At 52.8% G+C, this 22029-nt stretch overlaps 1 protein-coding gene across 1 annotated transcript in view; it reads right to left on the bottom strand.

Moving 5' to 3' along the window:
• Positions 1-21302, bottom strand: part of LOC144731698 (semaphorin-3E-like) — a 47081-nt gene extending 25779 nt beyond the window's left edge. The window contains exons 1-7 of the mRNA XM_078612875.1: positions 21147-21302; positions 18288-18574; positions 11031-11194; positions 4027-4089; positions 2158-2274; positions 760-853; positions 238-357 (exon numbers count right to left, since the gene is read on the bottom strand). Coding sequence (XP_078469001.1) covers positions 238-357; positions 760-853; positions 2158-2274; positions 4027-4089; positions 11031-11194; positions 18288-18510 — 781 coding nt within the window. The 5' untranslated portion in view covers positions 18511-18574; positions 21147-21302. The remainder of the gene's footprint in view (positions 1-237; positions 358-759; positions 854-2157; positions 2275-4026; positions 4090-11030; positions 11195-18287; positions 18575-21146) is intronic.
• Positions 21303-22029: the final 727 nt, after the last annotated feature.

Here is a 22029-nt window from a genome sequence, read left to right as displayed (position 1 = left end):
GGACACGCGCGGTCGCCGCCTCCGCTGCCGTCGACCGCGCCCGCCGGGGCACGGCTGGCACAGGGAGGGAGGAGGGAGGGGGCATACCAGATCCAAATCGCTTTGCACGTAATGACACCGGCGTGACCCCCGCGTGACCCTGTGTGACCCGGCATGACCCCCAGCATGACCCCCGGCATGACCCGACATGACCCCCGGCATGAACCCCGGCGTGACCTGCCGGCGTGACCCACGTACCGTCGAGCAGCCGGCGGTCGGCGTGCTCCGTGCGCAGGGCGTGGCGTTGCGGCGACGTGCGGAAGATGGCCGAGTCCTCGCCGAAGAAGTCCGAGTAGAGACCGGCGTAGAGATCTCCTCCTGCGGCACGGCGAGACGTGGAGAGGTGCGGTGAGGCTCGGGGAGATGTGGAGAGAGACGGGGAGACGCCGGGAGATGTGGAGAGACATGGGGAGACGTGGGGAGATGCGTGGGGATGTGGAGAAAGACAGGGAGATGCGGGGAGATGTGGAGAGATGAGGAGAGACACGAAGAGACACGGGGAGATGCGGGGAGTCCAATAAATCACCGTTATGTGCAGGACGCGTCATATCCGCACACGCCATTTTCGGGCCACGATGTAGTATTAGAGCAAACTAATAAAAGTATAGGCATGAAAGAGTGGGCCAAAACGCTCTCCAGAGTGGCTCTCTTGAGCGGCTGCCCCGAATGGAGCAGCTGCGGGCGCGAGCGGGGGGCGTGTTGGTGCGCTCCTCAACGCACCGACGAGCGTGGAGGTGAAGGATTGCTCGGGGTCGTAGGGGCACTTCCCTCGGCCGCTCTCGGCCTTCTGAGCTTCCAGCCTGAAGACGTGTTCCTGATGAAACAACGAAGTAATGCAACAGAATGAAAAAAAGAGAGAGAATATGATACAAAATAAAACATCGTGGCACGCACGCCGGCCCGCGCGCGGCTCGCGTGGTACAAAGCACGGCGAGTTTTTATGACCCCCCACCACCGCCACCACTCGCTAACGTCAACCACGCAAGTGTCCTCAATTTGCCCGCGAGAAAAACGATCAGAGCTGCTCAATGTCAAAACGAAATCCACTCGTGCCAAGGCTCCCCCACCCCCGCTGCCCCTCCCCCCCTGGAGTGCTGTGCAATTGACCCGTGACCTCCAAACGCTGCTCCTACAGTCTCACCACCAATAACAAAAACCCGGCCATTCGCCACACAGTGACGGCGGCGTCACCACGGCGCCTGTGCCAGGCCGGGTGCACTTTGAGGCTATCGCGTGAAGTGTCGAAGGCTCGCTGACGAGGAGGTCACGGGACAGACCCAGCAGGTGCCATGGGTTGGCCGACTGAGATGAACGGCAGATGCACCACCAGCTGTGCCCCCTGCTGTATCACCAATGCCACGGCCACCGCCGTCTGGATTTAGGTCTTCCCCCTGCGCCTCAGATGCCCGGGTGCCACTCTGATGCCCGTCTCGGTGGCTCTCCCTCCACCACCCTGCGCACACGTCCCACCCACCACAATATCCTCCTCCTATGCCCAATCTCTTAAATTGTTTACCCGATCCTCCTCCACCCTGCCCATGTATACCGCCCATCACAACCTCCTCCGCTACTTGATTATCTCTGCAACGCTTCTCTGCCACGTTCTATCCCAAACCTACAAAGTTTCCTGCCCCCAAATCCTTGCCGTAAAATTCCCGATTTGCTGCTGCCCCCCAACCACCTACAGATGTGGGTCCAACCTGGGCCTTGTAGGCCACGTCTCAGGCCTCTGCTAACCACCTGGCCCCCCGGCTAGGAACGTCACCCTCGCCTTACTCGATAGGCCACTTCGTCGAGATAATTTGTGATGGCCAGGTCGCTTGTGCAAAAGAGCTACAATAGAGCGAGCTCAGTGCGGCCTTGCAGCTGGTGAAATACATCGTTTTAAGTTGACTCCACACCACCCCCAAGCCTCACCCGAGTCTCATCCCGGCCTCACCGCACCCCGGCATCCGACCTTTACCCAGGGCTCCCTCACCCGGCCCCCTCACCCTGAGCCCCTCACCTGTCCTCCTCACCCTGAGCCGCTCACCTGGGACCTCACCCAGAGCCATTCACCGGGGCCTCACCGAGACTTTGTTCCGACCCCCACCGTGGCCTCACCACCGGCCCTCTCACCTCGGCCTTGTGGCCCACGTTGAGGAAGACGCAGGTGGGGTGGAAGGCGCCCGTGCCGCACGCCGCGAGGTGCGTCTGGTTGTAGCGGTGGAGAGCCCGCACGAAGTTGGCGCAGCGCTGCCGGTCATGGACACGCGAGAGAGATGGAGGAGACAGACGGAGGAGAGAGATTAGACACAGCACAACAGACAGACAGAGAGACCAGACACAGCACAACAGACAGACAGAGAGACCGGACGCGGTACAACAGGAAGAGACATCGCCCGCATTTTATTGACTTCGTTCCAGATGGGATAAGCAGTGTCGCCTTAACTGCTTTGAGCGAGCGAGAGAGCGAGTGAGAGATGGAGTCCAGGAACCGGCAACTGATTCCAGTGGAATCTCAGTCGGGAGCGGTGGGAGGACCAACACTTTAACCCCACACCGCACACGAGCCTCCGCCGATCTACCGCGGTGAGCACATTTGTGCGGCTGGGTGGAGGACAGATGGCGTGGGAGGGACAATGGAAACTGGCTCCAGTATGTTCCAAATTGCCACGCCGGGAGGTAGAATCGCATCAACCGTCTCGGTTGATGATGCTAAGCACGGCCCCCGTTCACCGCTAGGGATGCCTCCATCGGTGCTGTTAACCGGTTTCATTCATGCGGTTACCGGAAAAACCGAAATAAAATAAAAACTATTTTGAGAGGTCGCGGGGACAAGCAGTCGCGTGCCTCGACATCCGCATGGCGGAGTCGGCGGCGGCGGTTGTGGCAAACTGGCTGCACAAAGAGACATAACAACAACAAAACACGTTGACTCAGAGACCGACCATGTCTCCTCCTCTTCTTCGGCTCGCAACCGAAAGAGAGGCAGAGAGACAGGGAGAGAGAAGGATAGGGAGAGAGAGAGAGAGAGACAGAGAGACAGGGAGAGAAGGATAGGGAGAGAGAGAGAGACAGAGAGCGCATCCGGTGGGAAGAAATAAAGAAACCAGTTCAGAACCCCGACGCCACTGCGGGCTGACGGACGCGGCCGGAATGTAAACAGCAGCAGAAGCCTCGACACCCACAGGAGACAAAGCCCAGGAAGACGAAGATTTAGATAAAGGCAAGAACCTCGGTGTGTTGGCTGGGGAGGGTTTATTTTGGTGAGCGGTGGCGACGTGGTTGGGTGGCGCCACGGAATCCCGCGCCCTCGACGCCGCCGCTCCTCTGCCTCTTCTGCATCCCTCGGATGCGACCGTGGTGGCCGACCAGACCGTTCGAGAGGGGAGGGAGCGCCGCGATGGCTAGGAGATGTTAACTCCCTCGCCTGGTGTACAGGAGGTCGTGGGTTCCCTCCCGACCTGCCCCCCGCTGCATATTTGGAGTTGGCGTCTCTCTCTCCCTATAGAGATGTTAACTCCCTCGCCTGGTGTACAGGAGGTCGTGGGTTCCATCCCGACCTGCCCCCCGCTGCATATTTGGAGTTGGCGTCTCTCTCTCCCTATAGAGATGTTAACTCCCTTGCCTGGTGTACAGGAGGTCGTGGGTTCCCTCCCGACCCGAACTCATGCTGTATATTTAGAGTGTGCGTGTCTCTCTCTCTCTCTCTCTCCCCATGGTCGCATGGTTTTTTCTCCGGGTCCTCCGGGTTTCCTCCTCCACTTTTGGAATCGACACGTTTAAGAGTGTTTGGCCGCTGTAAATTTCCACGTGATGATGATGGTGATAAGCCACTTCGTTGAGCTTTCATTTGTGATGGCCTCGTCGCTCACTAAAAAAGAGCTACACAGCTCAGTGGGATCATCTTACCTGATAATGAAAACAACATAGACGATGGTTTGAGTTTAGCAATCGTCTCGTGAGATTGCTTTTGGTTGTGGGAGGCTCAGCGCCATCTCTCACCTTCGCATCCTTGCCTTGCATGAGGCACAGCTCCTTCTGGAAGGACGGCGCAGCCCAGCGAATCTGCGCGACGCACCACAAGGAGAGAGGGAAACAGAAAGAGAGCGAGCGAGGGATAGAGAGAGCAGAGAAAGAGAGTAAGAAACTTTGACTTTTACAGCACTTTTATTGCTACCAGCAGCAACAGCACCGGAGCCGATTCCGATACAAACCACGTGTAAAAATGCAGCTTCACGCGTGCACGTCACAAACAAACCACGCCCCGCGGCACGTGGCCCCGCACGCGCCACGCGCACCACAAGCGGCGCGTGGTGGCGCTCGCCGCGCTCGACGATCGAGCTCGTTAGAAGGTGAAATGCAGGACGCCGTTCGCGCCGTTGCATACGGCTGAACCGGCTCCTGCAGCATTCGAAGAACCACACACGCATCACCGGCATTGGCGCGAGGGAGAGAGAGCGAGAGAGAGGGAGAGCGTGAGGAAGAGAGCGAGAGAGAGAGATAGCAACGACGCACAGCGGAGAGACGACCATCGTTATGTGCCTGGTGCTTTGCGGAGACGGCCATATTACCTGGCTTCCCCCCCTGCCCCCCCCCCCATTTACCGTTTTAATTGCAAGTGTCACGTGGTAGTTTTAAATGAATTTGTAAATGTCTGATGATTAACTGTGTGTTTAGTTTTTGCAGATTTCCCATCTAAGGTTAAAATAACAATACAAATTGAAAAAAAGAGAGAGAGCCAAAGAGAGAGCCAAAGAGAGAGCGAGAGAGAGAGCCAAAGTGGACACAATCAAATCAGCTACGATCCCCCCCCCCACGCCCATCCTCCATCACCCATCCCGCTCATCCCGTAATTGGCAGTGTTGAGCACTAACTAGATTAGCTGATGCAGCGGTCACCCGGAGAGGCCGTTTGCACTGAAAGGATTCCCCGAGCGGACGGCCGTTTGCGTTTTTTTATTTCTGTCCCGGGACGTCAATCGTGGCGTCGGCTGTGGGATTGCAGTGTGACGCATTTATTTAGAACTGCTTGTTGTCGTTGTTGTTGTTGTCGTTGTTGTGTTTTAGATTGTCCTTCACCTACGTGCGGTGTGGAAGACGTTCAAAATACGTACACTACACTATACACTAACTATACACTACACTGTACACTAACTATGCTATACACTACACTATACACTAAATAATACACACTACACTATACACTACACACAGGGCTATACACTATACTATACACTACAATATACACTACACTATACACTACGAACAGTATGCTATACACTACATTATACACTACAATACACACAACATTATACACTACGCACACTATGCTATACACTACATAATACAAACTACACTATACACTACACACACGGCTATACCTTACAGTATACACTACAATACACTTTACACGACACACTACTATACACCACACTATACACTGTACACTCCACCACAATACTAACTTGAAAACGAATTTATTTCGAACTACTTTTTTGCGTTAAGTTTGTCATCCTACGTACGGCGGGAACCAACATGAAATAGACACATCTATTGTGATGCATCACACAGACACACCTATTGTGAGGCATCACACAGACACACCTATTGTGATGCATCACACAGACACACCTATTGTGATGCATCACACAGACACACCTATTGTGATGCATCACACAGACACATCTATTGTGATGCATCACACAGACACACCTATTGTGATGCATTACACAGACACACCTATTGTGAGGCATCACACAGACACACCTATTGTGAGGCATCACACAGACACACCTATTGTGAGGCATCACAAAGACACATCTATTGTGATACATCACACAGACACACCTATTGTGAGGCATCACACAGACACATCTATTGTGATGCATCACACAGACACACCTATTGTGATGCATCACACAGACACACCTATTGTGATGCATCACACAGACACATCTATTGTGATGCATCACACAGACACACCTATTGTGATGCATTACACAGACACACCTATTGTGAGGCATCACACAGACACACCTATTGTGAGGCATCACACAGACACACCTATTGTGAGGCATCACAAAGACACATCTATTGTGATACATCACACAGACACACCTATTGTGAGGCATCACACAGACACACCTATTGTGATACATCACACAGACACACCTATTGTGATGCATCACACAGACACACCTATTGTGATGCATCACACAGACACACCTATTGTGAGGCATCACACAGACACACCTATTGTGATGCATCACACAGACACACCTATTGTGATACATCACACAGACACACCTATTGTGATGCATCACACAGACACACCTATTGTGAGGCATCACACAGACACACCTATTGTGATGCATCACACAGACACATCTATTGTGATGCATCACACAGACACACCTATTGTGAGGCATCACACAGACACATCTATTGTGATGCATCACACAGACACATCTATTGTGATGCATCACACAGACACACCTATTGTGAGGCATCACACAGACACACCTATTGTGATGCATCACACAGACACACCTATTGTGATGCATCACACAGACACACCCATTGTGATGCATCACACAGACACATCCATTGTGATGCATCACACAGACACACCTATTGTGAGGCATCACACAGACACACCTATTGTGATGCATCACACAGACACACCTATTGTGAGGCATCACACAGACACACCTATTGTGATGCATCACACAGACACACCTATTGTGATGCATCACACAGACACACCTATTGTGAGGCATCACACAGACACATCTATTGTGATGCATCACACAGACACACCTATTGTGATGCATCACACAGACACACCTATTGTGAGGCATCACACAGACACATCTATTGTGATGCATCACACAGACACACCTATTGTGATGCATCACACAGACACACCTATTGTGATGCATCACACAGACACATCTATTGTGATGCATCACACAGACACACCTATTGTGAGGCATCACACAGACACACCTATTGTGAGGCATCACACAGACACACCTATTGTGATGCATCACACAGACACACCTATTGTGATGCATCACACAGACACACCTATTGTGATGCATCACACACACAGACACATCTATTGTGATGCATCACACAGACACACCTATTGTGATGCATCACACAGACACACCTATTGTGAGGCATCACACAGACACACCCATTGTGATGCATCACACAGACACACCTATTGTGAGGCATCACACACACACACCTATTGTGATGCATCACACAGACACACCTATTGTGATGCATCACACAGACACACCTATTGTGATGCATCACACAGACACACCTATTGTGAGGCATCACACAGACACATCCATTGTGATGCATCACACAGACACACCTATTGTGAGGCATCACACAGACACACCTATTGTGATACATCACACAGACACACCTATTGTGAGGCATCACACAGACACACCTATTGTGAGGCATCACACAGACACACCTATTGTGATGCATCACACAGACACACCTATTGTGAGGCATTACACAGACACACCTATTGTGATGCATCACACAGACACACCTATTGTGAGGCATCACACAGACACACCTATTGTGATGCATCACACAGACACACCTATTGTGAGGCATTACACAGACACACCTATTGTGATGCATCACACAGACACACCTATTGTGATGCATTACACAGACACACCTATTGTGAGGCATCACACAGACACACCTATTGTGAGGCATCACACAGACACACCGATTGTGATGCATCACACAGACACACCTATTGTGATGCATCACACAGACACACCTATTGTGAGGCATCACACAGACACACCTATTGTGAGGCATCACACAGACACATCTATTGTGAGGCATCACACAGACACACCCATTGTGATACATCACACAGACACACCTATTGTGAGGCATCACACAGACACACCTATTGTGAGGCATCACACAGACACACCTATTGTGATGCATCACACAGACACACCTATTGTGAGGCATCACACACACACACCTATTGTGATGCATCACACAGACACATCTATTGTGATGCATCACACAGACACACCCATTGTGATACATCACACAGACACACCTATTGTGAGGCATCACACAGACACACCTATTGTGAGGCATCACACAGACACACCTATTGTGATGCATCACACACACACACACCTATTGTGATGCATCACACAGACACATCTATTGTGATGCATCACACAGACACACCTATTGTGAGGCATTACACAGACACACCTATTGTGATGCATCACACACACACACACCTATTGTGATGCATCACACAGACACATCTATTGTGATGCATCACACAGACACACCTATTGTGAGGCATCACACAGACACATCTATTGTGATGCATCACACAGACACACCTATTGTGATGCATCACACACACACACACCTATTGTGATGCATCACACAGACACATCTATTGTGATACATCACACAGACACACCTATTGTGAGGCATCACACAGACACACCTATTGTGATGCATCACACACACACACACCTATTGTGATGCATCACACAGACACATCTATTGTGATGCATCACACAGACACACCTATTGTGAGGCATTACACAGACACACCTATTGTGATGCATCACACAGACACACCTATTGTGAGGCATCACACAGACACACCTATTGTGATGCATCACACAGACACACCTATTGTGAGGCATCACACAGACACACCTATTGTGATGCATCACACAGACACACACACCTATTGTGATGCATCACACAGACACATCTATTGTGATGCATCACACAGACATCTATTGTAAGGCATCAAGTTCTGCATTAACCATACACGGTACTTGTGGCAAAGGCGCTCCGATAACATCCGCATTGTCCATAATAGAGGTTTTTTTGGGTTAGATCGGGTAAATATATGAATGTGTCGTTCAACCCTCCACCACCCGACACAGCCAACTAGTAAGGGTTGTCACGTAAACAGAACGTGCCAAATCGTTACTGGTACAGCACTAGTGTGTAGTGTATAGTGTATAGTAGTGTAGTGTATAGTGTAGTCTATAGTGTAGTATACTAGTACAGCACACCGGTGTGTTGGAGAGCCAAGCTACAACATTTACAATCAGAGTACGACGTTTCGCCGGTAATTACAACCAGCCTCATCAGGCGGACAGCCAGATTTGTGGACAATTTCTCCAATTCCGCCGTTAGTATCAACATTATTAAAATAAAACAAAGACCTGGGGAATTTAACATTTTCTTTAGTGCACTAAATAATTAATGGACACGCTAACCTATGGCGCATCCTTGCAAAAATTGGCCAAATTTTCATCGCGTAATTTTTTCAACGGCAAGCTCATTCCTCCGTGGCCTTCAGCAGTACGACACGATGTCTACAATGAAAATGAGCTGCGCGGCTGTGAGCGTTCAAGATCGGCGCCGCGGTCCCAGCTAATTTTTGTTGGGAAAAATGTGAAAAGGTCACACCGCGGATGACGCAATCGTGCACAGCGAAACATAACTCTCAAGTTACTGTAAAAAAAACACTAAATAGAACCACTTGGTTATGAGCATCCTGAAAAAGTAAATGTTGTGTTTCTTATTTTTTCCTGCTGTCACGAACACGTTTGTATATACAAAAAACTTGCGCGCAAAAACAATCCACGTACCTAACCCTCTAATGTTGAGTTTCGTCAAACTTCGCCAAGTGGAATGCTTTAGTTATTTTCTCCTGCTGTCACAAAGACGTTAATATCAATTCATTTTGCGCGCAAGAACTAATCGACATACCCAACCATATAATGTTGAGTTTCACCAAACTTCGCCAAGTGGAAATCAACGTAACTCGACGCCGAGGGCGGAGGGGGGAAGGAGAATCGAAGAGACGACATCTCGGTGGAGGCTGACGGCGAGCGAGCGGCTGAGCGGCGCGGATGAACGAGACCCGTCCAGGCGACGGGAGGGGGTCGGGTGAGACGGAGGGACAGCCCGCGTGGAAGGCGGCAACCCAAGGCAGGGTGGTGTGTGCCGGTGCAGAGTGACACAAGGACGGAGGATAACCGGTGGGCAGAGAGAGAGAGAGACAGAGAAACTTTGACTTTTAAACAACTTGTATTGCCGCCAGCAGCAACAGCACTGGAGGCGATTCCGATATGAAAAACACAAAGTCACCAGCAAATAAATAATCGCTATAAATCCACGCGCTGTGGCGCTAAATGCAGCGCGCACAACACGAAAGAAGAGACAGACAGAGAGACAGAGAGAGACAGAGACAGAGGAAGAGAGACAGAGAAAGACAGAGAGAGAGAGAAACAGAGAGAGACACAGAGAGAGACACAGAGAGAGAGAGACAGAGAGAGAGAGATAGAGCGGAGAACGGGTGGGGCGATGGGATTACCCGGGGCGATGGCGAACCAACACCCACGAGGGAGGAATCGGAGAGAGGGATCGGAGAGAGGGATCGGAGAGAGGGATCGGAGAGAGGGAGATGTCTGCACCACTTGAACCAATTGCGGCACTCGAGGCCAGCGAGAGGGAAGTGGAGACACCAAATGACGACATGTCGCAGTGGACGCACCGACTGCTGGCTATCTGCTCCATGGATAGCGATGATGACGATAATGATGAAGACAATGATGACGACGTCGATGATGATGATGACGATGATGAAGACGATGATGAAGACGATGACGTCGATGATGATGAAGACAATGATGACGACGTCGATGATGATGACGATGATGATGATGACGACGATGATCATGAAGACGATGATGAAGACGATGATGATGACGATCATGATGATGATGATGATGACGTAGCCGATGATGATGATGACGACGATGATGATGATGACGACGACGACGACGACGATGATGACGACGATGATGGTGATGATGACGATGATGATGAAGACGATGATGATGACGTCGACGATGATGACGATGCCGATTAATCGCGGGCAGACGAGGTGGTCACCTCGCGGGCGTCCTGGTGAACGGCGTCGAGACTCAGCGAGTAGACGAGGTCGCGGGAGCCGATGAAGAGTCGTTCGTGGTACTCATCCAGCAGCATGCTGTGCACGGCGGCGCCTCCACCCCGAGACCCGTAGAAGGTGCTCGACCGGTTCGACTCCAGCAGGTCTGGGAGAGGGTTGCCACGGTTTGCTCCATTGTCGTGACAAGTTCAACATACATACCAAACTATTCAGCTATCGATACTCTTTGGTTCTTTCGGTAAAGTCACGTAGCTATAAAATGAAATGAATCACGACGTTTCGATCGCTAGTGGGAGAGTAGCTACAACAAGGCATTGCTATAGCTGCTCTCTCACTAGTTCAGCAGTTCCACTGCTGGATGATATTTGTTTCCGCCTGAGGATGACCGCTTGTGTTTCGATCGAAACGTCGTGATTTATTTTATTTTATACCTACGTGAGTTTACCGAAAGAACCAGAGTATGGATTCCTGCAGTCACCAAAGCTTCACATCAAGATATGAAGCTGTCTCTCTCTCTTTTGTTTTTATTTCAGCAGGTAAGGCCCCACTGAGCTGTCGCTCTTTTTCAGAAGCGACCTGCCCATCACAAATGACAGCAGCTCAACGAAGTGAAATTGATAATAGCAGCCCAATACTCCAGCAGCCAAACACTGTGAGCGCGTGATGTTGATTATACATGTGCAGAGAACGACCGGAGAACCCGGAGAAAAATCCACGGGACCACGAGGAGAGAGACACCGCAAACTCCAAATATAGAGCAGCAGGCGTCAGGGTCGGGATCGAACCCACGACCTCCTGCATACCAGGCGAGGTGGTTAACATCTCGCCACATTTGTTGGCGAGCAGAATTCGGCTAATCATCATCACTGGAATCATCATAACCATCCAGCGATCATCGTTGAAATGATTATCAGCATCAGCACTCCTCCTGTGATGATCACAATCATCATCATCATCACTCGCATCGTCATAACCATCGTCATAGCCACAGAGGGCAGCAAGAGAATGAAGTTCTTTCGTCGGCCGATGGTGACGATGTGGCTGTCCGTGACCTCTTCGTGACAGCTACGGCACGGTGACCCCCCTCACCCCCTCCGAGTGCAGAGAAGAGGTCACCACGCGAGTGAGTCTCTCGGAAGCAGTTCTGCGATATCAACTTCCGCAGGACATCTGTCTGTGTGCGACAGAAGGTCGTGGGGTGCGGATACGGCTGCTGCTGCTACTGCTGCTGCTGCACATTTGATCTTGGAACCGTGATCGATAGGGGTAACTTTACACTTGACACACACACACACAGACAGAAGAGGTGGCGAGAGAGAGAGAGGGGGGGTAGAGGAGAATGGAGAAGAGAGAGGAGAGAGGGAAAGAGAGTGACGGAGGGAGGAGCAGAAGAGAGATGGGGGGAGAGTTGAAATGAGGGAGGGATACACAGAGAGGGAGAAAGGAGAGGATTGTAAGGAGACAGGAGAGAGAGGGAGGGGGATGAGAGAGAAATGGAGATGTGTGAAGGACAGAGGGGGCAGAATATCGGGGGGGAAGAGGGGGTGGAGGAGTCTATGGGTCTCCATGCAAGTCTATGTGTCTCTATGCGAGTCTACGGGTCTCTATGCGAGTCTATGGGTCTCTATGCGAGGTTATAGGTCTCCATGCAAGTATATGTGTCTCTATGCGAGTCTACGGGTCTCGATGCGAGTCTACGGGTCTCTATGCGAGTCTATGGGTCTCTATGCGAGTCTACGGGTCTCTATGCGAGTCTTTGCACGTCTGTGTGTCTGCTGTGTGTATACTGTGTGTGTGCTGTGTGTATGCTGTGTGTATGCTGTGTGTGTGCTGTGTGTGTGTACTGTGTGTGTGTACTGTGTGTGTGTGCTGTGTGTGCTGTGTGTGTACTGTGTGTGTGCTGTGTGTGTGTACTGTGTGTGTGCTGTGTGTGTGTGTACTGTGTGTGCTGTGTTTGTGTACTGTGTGTGTGCTGTGTGTGTGTGCTGTGTGTGTACTGTGTGTGTGTGTGATGTGTGTGTGTGTGCTGTGTGTGTGTGCTGTGTGTTTCGCTTCGTGCACCCCATTCCTCGGCAGGGAGAGGGAGCGAGGCCCCGGGTTGAGTCGCCCCCCGCCCCTGCGTCTCCCTCCCCTCCTCTCGGCTCGCGCGCAATCATCTCGCTAAGTGGATCCACTCGCCCCGATTACACTAGGGGGCGGTGGGGGGGGTGGTGGGGGGTGGCGTCTGGACCGACGGGTGGGGGCAGTGGAGGTCGGGGGCATCCGTGGGTGGAGAATGCGGAGCGCGCTGCCCCCTCGCCCCGCGTGCGCTGCCCCCTACAGCAGATTCGCCGCCCCCCCCCCCCCACTCAGTGGCGATCCCGCTGGACTGTGAATTCGCGGCGCAGCAGTGCGGCTGATGGTCACTTGGGGTTTGGGTCTCTGGAAGAGGGAGTTTGCTACGGGGGGAGCGAGGTGGTTGAATCCGCCCCGGGGCGTCTGGTCATCTCGGTGATTTTGCGTAGCTGTACGTTTACCACGCGACGATGACGACGACGACGATGACGACGACGACGATGATGACGATTATGATGATGACGACAACAATGATGACGATGATTTTGATGACGATTATGACGACGTTGATGATGACGACAACAATGATGACGATGATTATGATGACGATGACGACCACGACGATGATGATGACGATGATGATGACGACGACGATGACGATGATGACGATAATGATGATGACGATGATGATGACGACGACGATGATGACAATAATGATGATGACGACGATGATGATGAACCACTTCGTAGAGCTCTCATTCGCGATGGCCAGGCCGCTTCTGAAAAATAAACTACGCAGCTCAGTGGGGCCTTACCGAGCAAGGTAACAACATAATCACGCTTCATTCGTGTACACAGAGAAATATTTGTTCAAAGTGTCGTAATTACCTTTCCTGAACTTTACACTTCGTGTCGAGTTTTCTTGTGTATTTAGTTTCTTAATGTAACGTTCTGACCGCGTGCCCCGCACTGGCCACGTCTGTTATTAAATAGCTTTATAGCTCATCGGCTTCCTCCTGCGGTGTGAGTACAAGATTCCCATCGTGACATCGGCAGGGGCATCCCCCCCCCCCACGCGCTGCTGCTGCTGCTGGTCATCGCCCGCACCGTCTGACCACTCACCCAGGTGGACTTGCCCCAGCGCAGGGGTCGGCAACCTACGGCTCCGGAGCCGCATGCGGCTCTTTACGGGCTGCTTCTTGACGATATGTACGTATGTACAGTATGTACTCAGATGCATTGCGGCTCTTGAAATACTGAATTTTGTACCGAATTGGAAAGAAATGGCTCTTCTTGTTATTTTGGTTGCCGACCCCTGCCCCAGCGTATGGATAGAGATAGAGACAAAGATCCCCCGTATAGACTGGGGGGGGCGTTGGGGGCAAGTGCCGTTAGCGAGGGACAGCTATGACGGGCGGCACGGCGCACGGGGGGGGGGGCAGCGCCACGCCCGGCCGCCTTTGTCTCCCCAGTGGCGACGTTTACTACACAACGCACCCGGTAGCCATTTGAGGGTGAGTCGATCTAGGGGAGGCCCAGGGCTGGTTTGTAGACTCAGTGAGTGCAGTGCCAACTACTGCACTACCGTTACATCCTCACCATCATCATCACCATCATCACACTGTGCACCACCATCACCACCACCATCACTCTGCGTGGACCATCACTATACACCATCACCACCATCACCACCACCATCACCACCATTACCACCACCATCACTCTGTGTGGACCATCACTATACACCATCACCACCATCACCACCACCATCACTCTGCGTGGACCATCACTATACACCATCACCACCCCCATCACTCTGCGTGGACCATCACTATACACCATCACCACCATCACCACCCCCATCACTCTGCGTGGACCATCACTATACACCATCACCACCATCACCACCCACATCACTCTGCGTGGACCATCACTATACACCATCACCACCATCACCACCACCACCACCATCACCACCATCACCACCATCACCACCACCATCACTCTGTGTGGACCATCACTATACACCATCACCACCATCACCACCACCATCACCACCACCATCACTCTGTGTGGACCATCACTATACACCATCACCACCATCACCACCATCACCATCACCACCACCACCACCATCACCACCACCATCACTCTGCGTGAACCATCACTATACACCATCACCACCATCACCACCCCCATCACTCTGCGTGGACCATCACTATACACCATCACCACCATCACCACCACCATCACTCTGGGTGGACCATCACTATACACCATCACCACCATCACCACCACCATCACTCTGTGTGGACCATCACTATACACCATCACCACCATCACCACCACCATCACCACCACCATCACTCTGTGTGGACCATCACTATACACCATCACCACCATCACCACCACCATCACTCTGCGTGGACCATCACTATACACCATCACCACCATCACCACCACCATCACTCTGCGTGGACCATCACTATACACCATCACCACCATCACTATACACCACCACCATCACTATACACCACCACCATCACTATACACCACCACCATCACTCTGTGTGGACCATCACTATACACCATCACCTCCATCACCACCACCATCACTCTGTGTGGACCATCACTATACACCATCACCACCATCACCACCACCATCACTCTGTGTGGACCATCACTATACACCATCACCACCATCACCACCACCATCACTCTGCGTGGACCATCACTATACACCATCACCACCATCACCACCACCATCACCACCACCATCACCACCATCACCACCACCATCACTCTGTGTGGACCATCACTATACACCATCACCACCATCACCACCACCATCACTCTGCGTGGACCATCACTATACACCATCACCACCCCCATCACTCTGCGTGGACCATCACTATACACCATCACCACCATCACCACCCCCATCACTCTGCGTGGACCATCACTATACACCATCACCACCATCACCACCCACATCACTCTGCGTGGACCATCACTATACACCATCACCACCATCACCACCACCACCACCATCACCACCATCACCACCATCACCACCACCATCACTCTGTGTGGACCATCACTATACACCATCACCACCATCACCACCACCATCACCACCACCATCACTCTGTGTGGACCATCACTATACACCATCACCACCATCACCACCATCACCATCACCACCACCATCACTCTGCGTGGACCATCACTATACACCATCACCACCATCACCACCCCCATCACTCTGCGTGGACCATCACTATACACCATCACCACCATCACCACCACCATCACTCTGGGTGGACCATCACTATACACCATCACCACCATCACCACCACAATCACTCTGTGTGGACCATCACTATACACCATCACCACCATCACCACCACCATCACCACCACCATCACTCTGTGTGGACCATCACTATACACCATCACCACCATCACCACCACCATCACTCTGCGTGGACCATCACTATACACCATCACCACCATCACCACCACCATCACTCTGCGTGGACCATCACTATACACCATCACCACCATCACTATACACCACCACCATCACTATACACCACCACCATCACTATACACCACCACCATCACTCTGTGTGGACCATCACTATACACCATCACCTCCATCACCACCACCATCACTCTGCGTGGACCATCACTATACACCATCACCACCATCACCACCCCCATTACTCTGAGTGGACCATCACTATACACCATCACCACCATCACCACCCCCATCACTCTGCGTGGACCATCACTATACACCTTCACCACCATCACCACCACCATCACTCTGCGTGGACCATCACTTTACACCATCACCACCATCACCACCACCATCACTCTGCGTGGACCATCACTATACACCATCACCACCATCACCACCCCCATCATTCTGCGTGGACCATCACTATACACCATCACCACCATCACCACCGCCATCACTCTGTGTGGACCATCACTATACACCATCACCACCACCATCACCACCACCATCACCACCAACACCACCACCATCACTCTGTGTGGACCATCACTATACACCATCACCACCATCACCACCACCATCACTCTGCGTGGACCATCACTATACACCACCATCACCACCACCATCACCATCATCACCACCACCATCACTCTGTGTGGACCATCACTATACACCATCACCACCATCACCACCACCATCACCACCACCATCACCACCACCATCACCACCACCATCACTCTGTGTGGACCATCACTATACACCATCACCACCATCACCACCACCATCACTCTGTGTGGACCATCACTATACACCATCACCACCATCACCACCATCACCACCACCACCATCACCACCACCATCACTCTGTGTGGACCATCACTATACACCATCACCACTATCACCACCACCATCACTCTGCGTGGACCATCACTATACACCATCACCACCATCACTCTGCGTGGACCATCACTATACACCATCACCACCATCACTATACACCACCACCATCACTATACACCACCACCATCACTATACACCACCACCATCACCACCACCATCCCTCTGTGTGGACCATCACTATACACCATCACCACCATCACCACCACCATCACTCTGCATGGACCATCACTATACACCATCACCACCATCACCACCATCACCACCCCCATCACTCTGCGTGGACCATCACTATACACCATCACCACCATCACCACCACCATCACTCTGCGTGGACCATCACTATACACCATCACCACCATCACCACCCCCATCACTCTGCGTGGACCATCACTATACACCATCACCACCATCACCACCACCATCACTCTGCGTGGACCATCACTATACACCATCACCACAATCACCACCACCATCACTCTGCGTGGACCATCACTATACACCATCACCACCACCACCATCACTCTGCGTGGACCATCACTATACACCATCACCACCATCACCACCCCATCACTATGCGTGGACCATCACTATACACCATCACCACCACCATCACCACCACCATCACCATCATCACCACCACCACCATCACTCTGTGTGGGCCATCACTATACACCATCACCACCATCACCACCACCATCACTCTGTGTGCACCATCACTATACACCATCACCACCACCATCACCGCGTGACCCCTCACCTTTGTAGGACATCCGCACCCTCGGTAGTGCCGACTCCGCGCCCCCATCGGCTCCTCCCGCGGTGGCCACCAGGGAGAGACAAAGGCGGACGAGGGAGAGGAGGAGGAGTAGCGGCGGGAGGAGCTGGGCGAGACGCAAGCGGGGAGCGGGGCTGAGTCGCGTCGTCTCCATCCTCGTCGTCATCCTCGTCACCGTCTTCATCCCATCGCGCGGCATGGTCATGCCGGGCTCGTCCACCTCGTCACGGCACCTCTTCTTCAGTCCGTCATCACGCGCCCCCTGGTCTCTTCAGAGATCGAAACGAACAAAAAACCACAGGAATCAATTCGCGAGCTCACAGACACGCACAGACACACACAGACACACGCACAGACACACACAGACAAAGATCCCCCGTGTAGCCTTAACAGACTGTTGGGGCAAGTGCTATTAGCGAGTAGCACCTATGAAGGCCGGATCGGTACACGAGAGGGTGGGTGGCTAGCACCACGCCCGACCGCCTTTGTCTCCCCAGTGGCGATGTTTACACACCGCACCAGGTACTCATTTGAGGCTGAGTTGACCTAGGGGAGGCCCAGGACCGGCTCAGATAATCGCCACCGGTGTTGGTACGAACGACACACACGCAGACACACACAGACACGCACAAACACACACAGACACACACACGCACAGACACACAGACACACGCACAGACACACACAGACACACCGACACACACAGACACAGATACGCACAGAGACACGCACAGAGACACGCACAGACACACACACAGACACACGCAAAGACACACGCAGAGACACACACAGACACACACAGAGACACACACAGGCACACACACAAACACACACACAGACACATGCTGGTGTGATGCAACGCCTGGCCGCCTCCGATGTGTCTGTGTGTCTCTGTGTGTGTCTTTGTGTGTGTGTCTGTGTGTGTCTCTGTGTGTGTCTGTGTGTGTGTCTGTGTGTGTCTGTGTGTGTCTCTGTGTGTGTGTCTGTGTGTGTCTCTGTGTGTGTGTCTCTCTGTGTGTGTCTCTGTGTGTGTATGTCTGTGTGTGTCTGTGTGTGTCTCTCTATGTATCTCTGTGTGCGTCTCTCTGTGTGCGTCTCTGTGTGTGTATGTCTGTGTGTGTTTCTCTGTGTATGTCTGTCTGTGTCTGTGTGGTGTCTCTGTGTGTGTGTCTCTGTGTGTGTGTCTCTCTGTGGGTGTCTCTCTGTGTGTATGTCTGTGTGTGTCTCTGTGTGTGTCTCTATGTGTGCGTCTCTGTGTGTGTATGTCTGTGTGTCTCTCTGTGTATGTCTGTGTGTGTCTGTGTGTGTCTCTGTGTGTGTGTCTCTCTGTGTGCGTCTCTATGTGTGTGCGTCTCTATGTGTGTATGTCTGTGTGTGTCTCTCTGTGTATGTCTGTGTGTGTCTGTGTGTGTATGTCTGTGTGTGTCTGTCTCTGTGTGTGTGTCTCTCTGTGTGTGTCTCTGTGTGTGTCTCTCTGTGGGTGTCTCTGTGTGTATGTCTGTGTGTGTCTGTGTGTGTCTCTGTGTGTGTCTCTCTGTGTGTGTCTCTCTGTGGGTGTCTCTCTGTGGGTGTCTCTCTGTGGGTGTCTCTGTGTGTGTATGTACCCGGGTTAGATTCCCGCTCATGACCAACACCGGTGACGATTATCTGAACCGGTCCTGCGCCACCCCTAGGTCCACTCAGCCTCAATTGAGTACCAATTGCTACGTTTAAAAACATTGCCACTGGGGAGACAAAGGCGGCCGGGCGTGGTGTTGGCCACCCACCCCCTCGTGTGCCGTGCCGGCTTTCACAGGTGCTGACACCACTTGCCCCAACAGTCGGTTAAGGCTACAGGGGGGTCTTTGTTTTTGTATATGTGTGTCTTTGTGTGTCTATGTGTGTCTATGTGTGTTCGTTACTGCGTATGTCTCTGCCTCTGTGTGTCCACTGCCTCTGTGTGTGTTTATGTGTGTGTCTATGTGTGTGTCTCAGTGTGTGTGTGTATCTGTGTTCGTAACTGCGTGTGTCTCTCTGCCTCTGTGTGTCACTGCCTCTGTGTGTGTCTATGTGTGTGTCTCAGTGTGTGTGTGTATCTGTGTTCGTAAGTTCGTGTGCGTCACTCTGCCTCTGTATGTCACTGCCTGTGTTTGTCTATGTGTGTGTATCAGTGTGTGTATCTGTGTGTTCGTAAGTGCGTGTGTGTTCGTAAGTGCGTGTGTGTTCGTAAGTGCGTGTGCGTCACTCTGCCTCTGTGTGTATGTGTGCGTGTGTGTATCTGCCTGTATGTGTGTGTCTGTATCTATGTGTGTGTCTGTGAGTGTGTCTGCATCTATGTGTGTGTCTGTGAGAGTGTGTCTCTCTGCCTCTGTGTGTGTCACGCTGCCTCTGTGCGTATCTGTGTGTTCGTGTGTGTCTGCATCGATGTGTGTGTGTCTGTGAGTGTGTCTTTGTGTTAGTGTCTGTCATAAGTGCTAGCGAGCAGCGGCACTTGCCCCCAACAGTTTGTTAAAGGCTATACGTGGGGATCTTTGTCTTTCTGTTAGTGTGTGTTGGTAGGGTGTTCACGAGTGCGAGTGAGTGTTGGCGCTAGGAGGAGTGTTTTAGTGATGTAAAGAGGAGTGGTGAGCGCGCACAATCACGCGCGCGTCTCGCGAACACTTCTCAGTCACGATCTCTCACCCTCCTTCTCCCCACACAACTCTCTCCCTCTCTCTGTGTCTCACTCCGACTCTCACGCGTCTCGCCAGACTCTGCAACTGTCTCTCTCTCTCTCACGCATGGATATAAACGTCCGTCTGGCTCGCACGACATTCGTGAAGGGTTCCGTCTCTCCCCCACGCGCCCTGCGATCTCACTCACCCCGTGTCTCTCCTCTCCTCTCCTCCTCTCTCTCTCTCGCCCGGCTCCCACCGGCTCTGCGACTCCCCCGTCTCGGGCCGGGTAGACTTTATGAACTCCCCGTGCCATGCAGACAGAAGGATGGAAGGAGGTGGAGGAGGGAGGGAGGGGGCGTGCGGTGAGGGAGGGGGTGGGGGAGGAGCAGGGGAGAGGAGGAGGAGGCTGGGCGGAGGATAATTGAGGGTTGAGGGGCATGGGGGATGGGGGGAGGAGGGAGGGAGATGAAGGGAGGGAGGGAGGAGGATTGAGGGAGGATGGAGACGGAGAATGGAGGGAGGAGGAGGGAGGGGGGAGGAGGAGGGAGGGGGGAGGAGGAGGGAGGGGGGAGGAGGAGGGAGGGGGGAGGAGGAGGGAGGGGGGAGGAGGAGGGAGGGGGGAGGAGGAGGGAGGGGGGAGGAGGAGGGAGGGGGGAGGAGGAGGGAGGGGGGAGGAGGGGGGAGGAGGAGGGAGGGGGGAGGAGGAGGGAGGGGGGAGGAGGAGGGAGGGGGGAGGAGGGGGGAGGAGGGGGGAGGGGGGAGGAGGGGGGAGGAGGGAGGGGGGGAGAAGGAGGGAGGGAGGAGGATTGAGGGAGGATGGAGACGGAGAATGGAGGGAGGAGGGAGGAGGAGGGAGGGGGTAGGAGGAGGGAGGGGGGAGGGGGGAGGAGGAGGTAGGAGGGAGGGGGGAGGAGGAGGGGGGAGGAGGAGGGAGGGGGGGGAGGAGGAGGGAGGGGGGGAGGAGGAGGGAGGGGGGGAGGAGGAGGGAGGGGGAGGAGGGAGGAGGGAGGGGGGGGAGGGAGGGGGGAGGGGAGAGGAGGAGGGAGGGGGGAGGAGGAGGGAGGGGGGAGGAGGGGAGGAGGAGGGAG

This window comes from Lampetra planeri, chromosome 40 (genome assembly GCF_965212315.1).
Source record: "Lampetra planeri chromosome 40, kcLamPlan1.2.h2, whole genome shotgun sequence".
Taxonomy (NCBI): Eukaryota; Metazoa; Chordata; class Hyperoartia; order Petromyzontiformes; family Petromyzontidae; genus Lampetra; species Lampetra planeri.
Note: the sequence above shows the minus strand (reverse complement) of the source record. Positions and strands in the feature narration are given on the sequence as shown.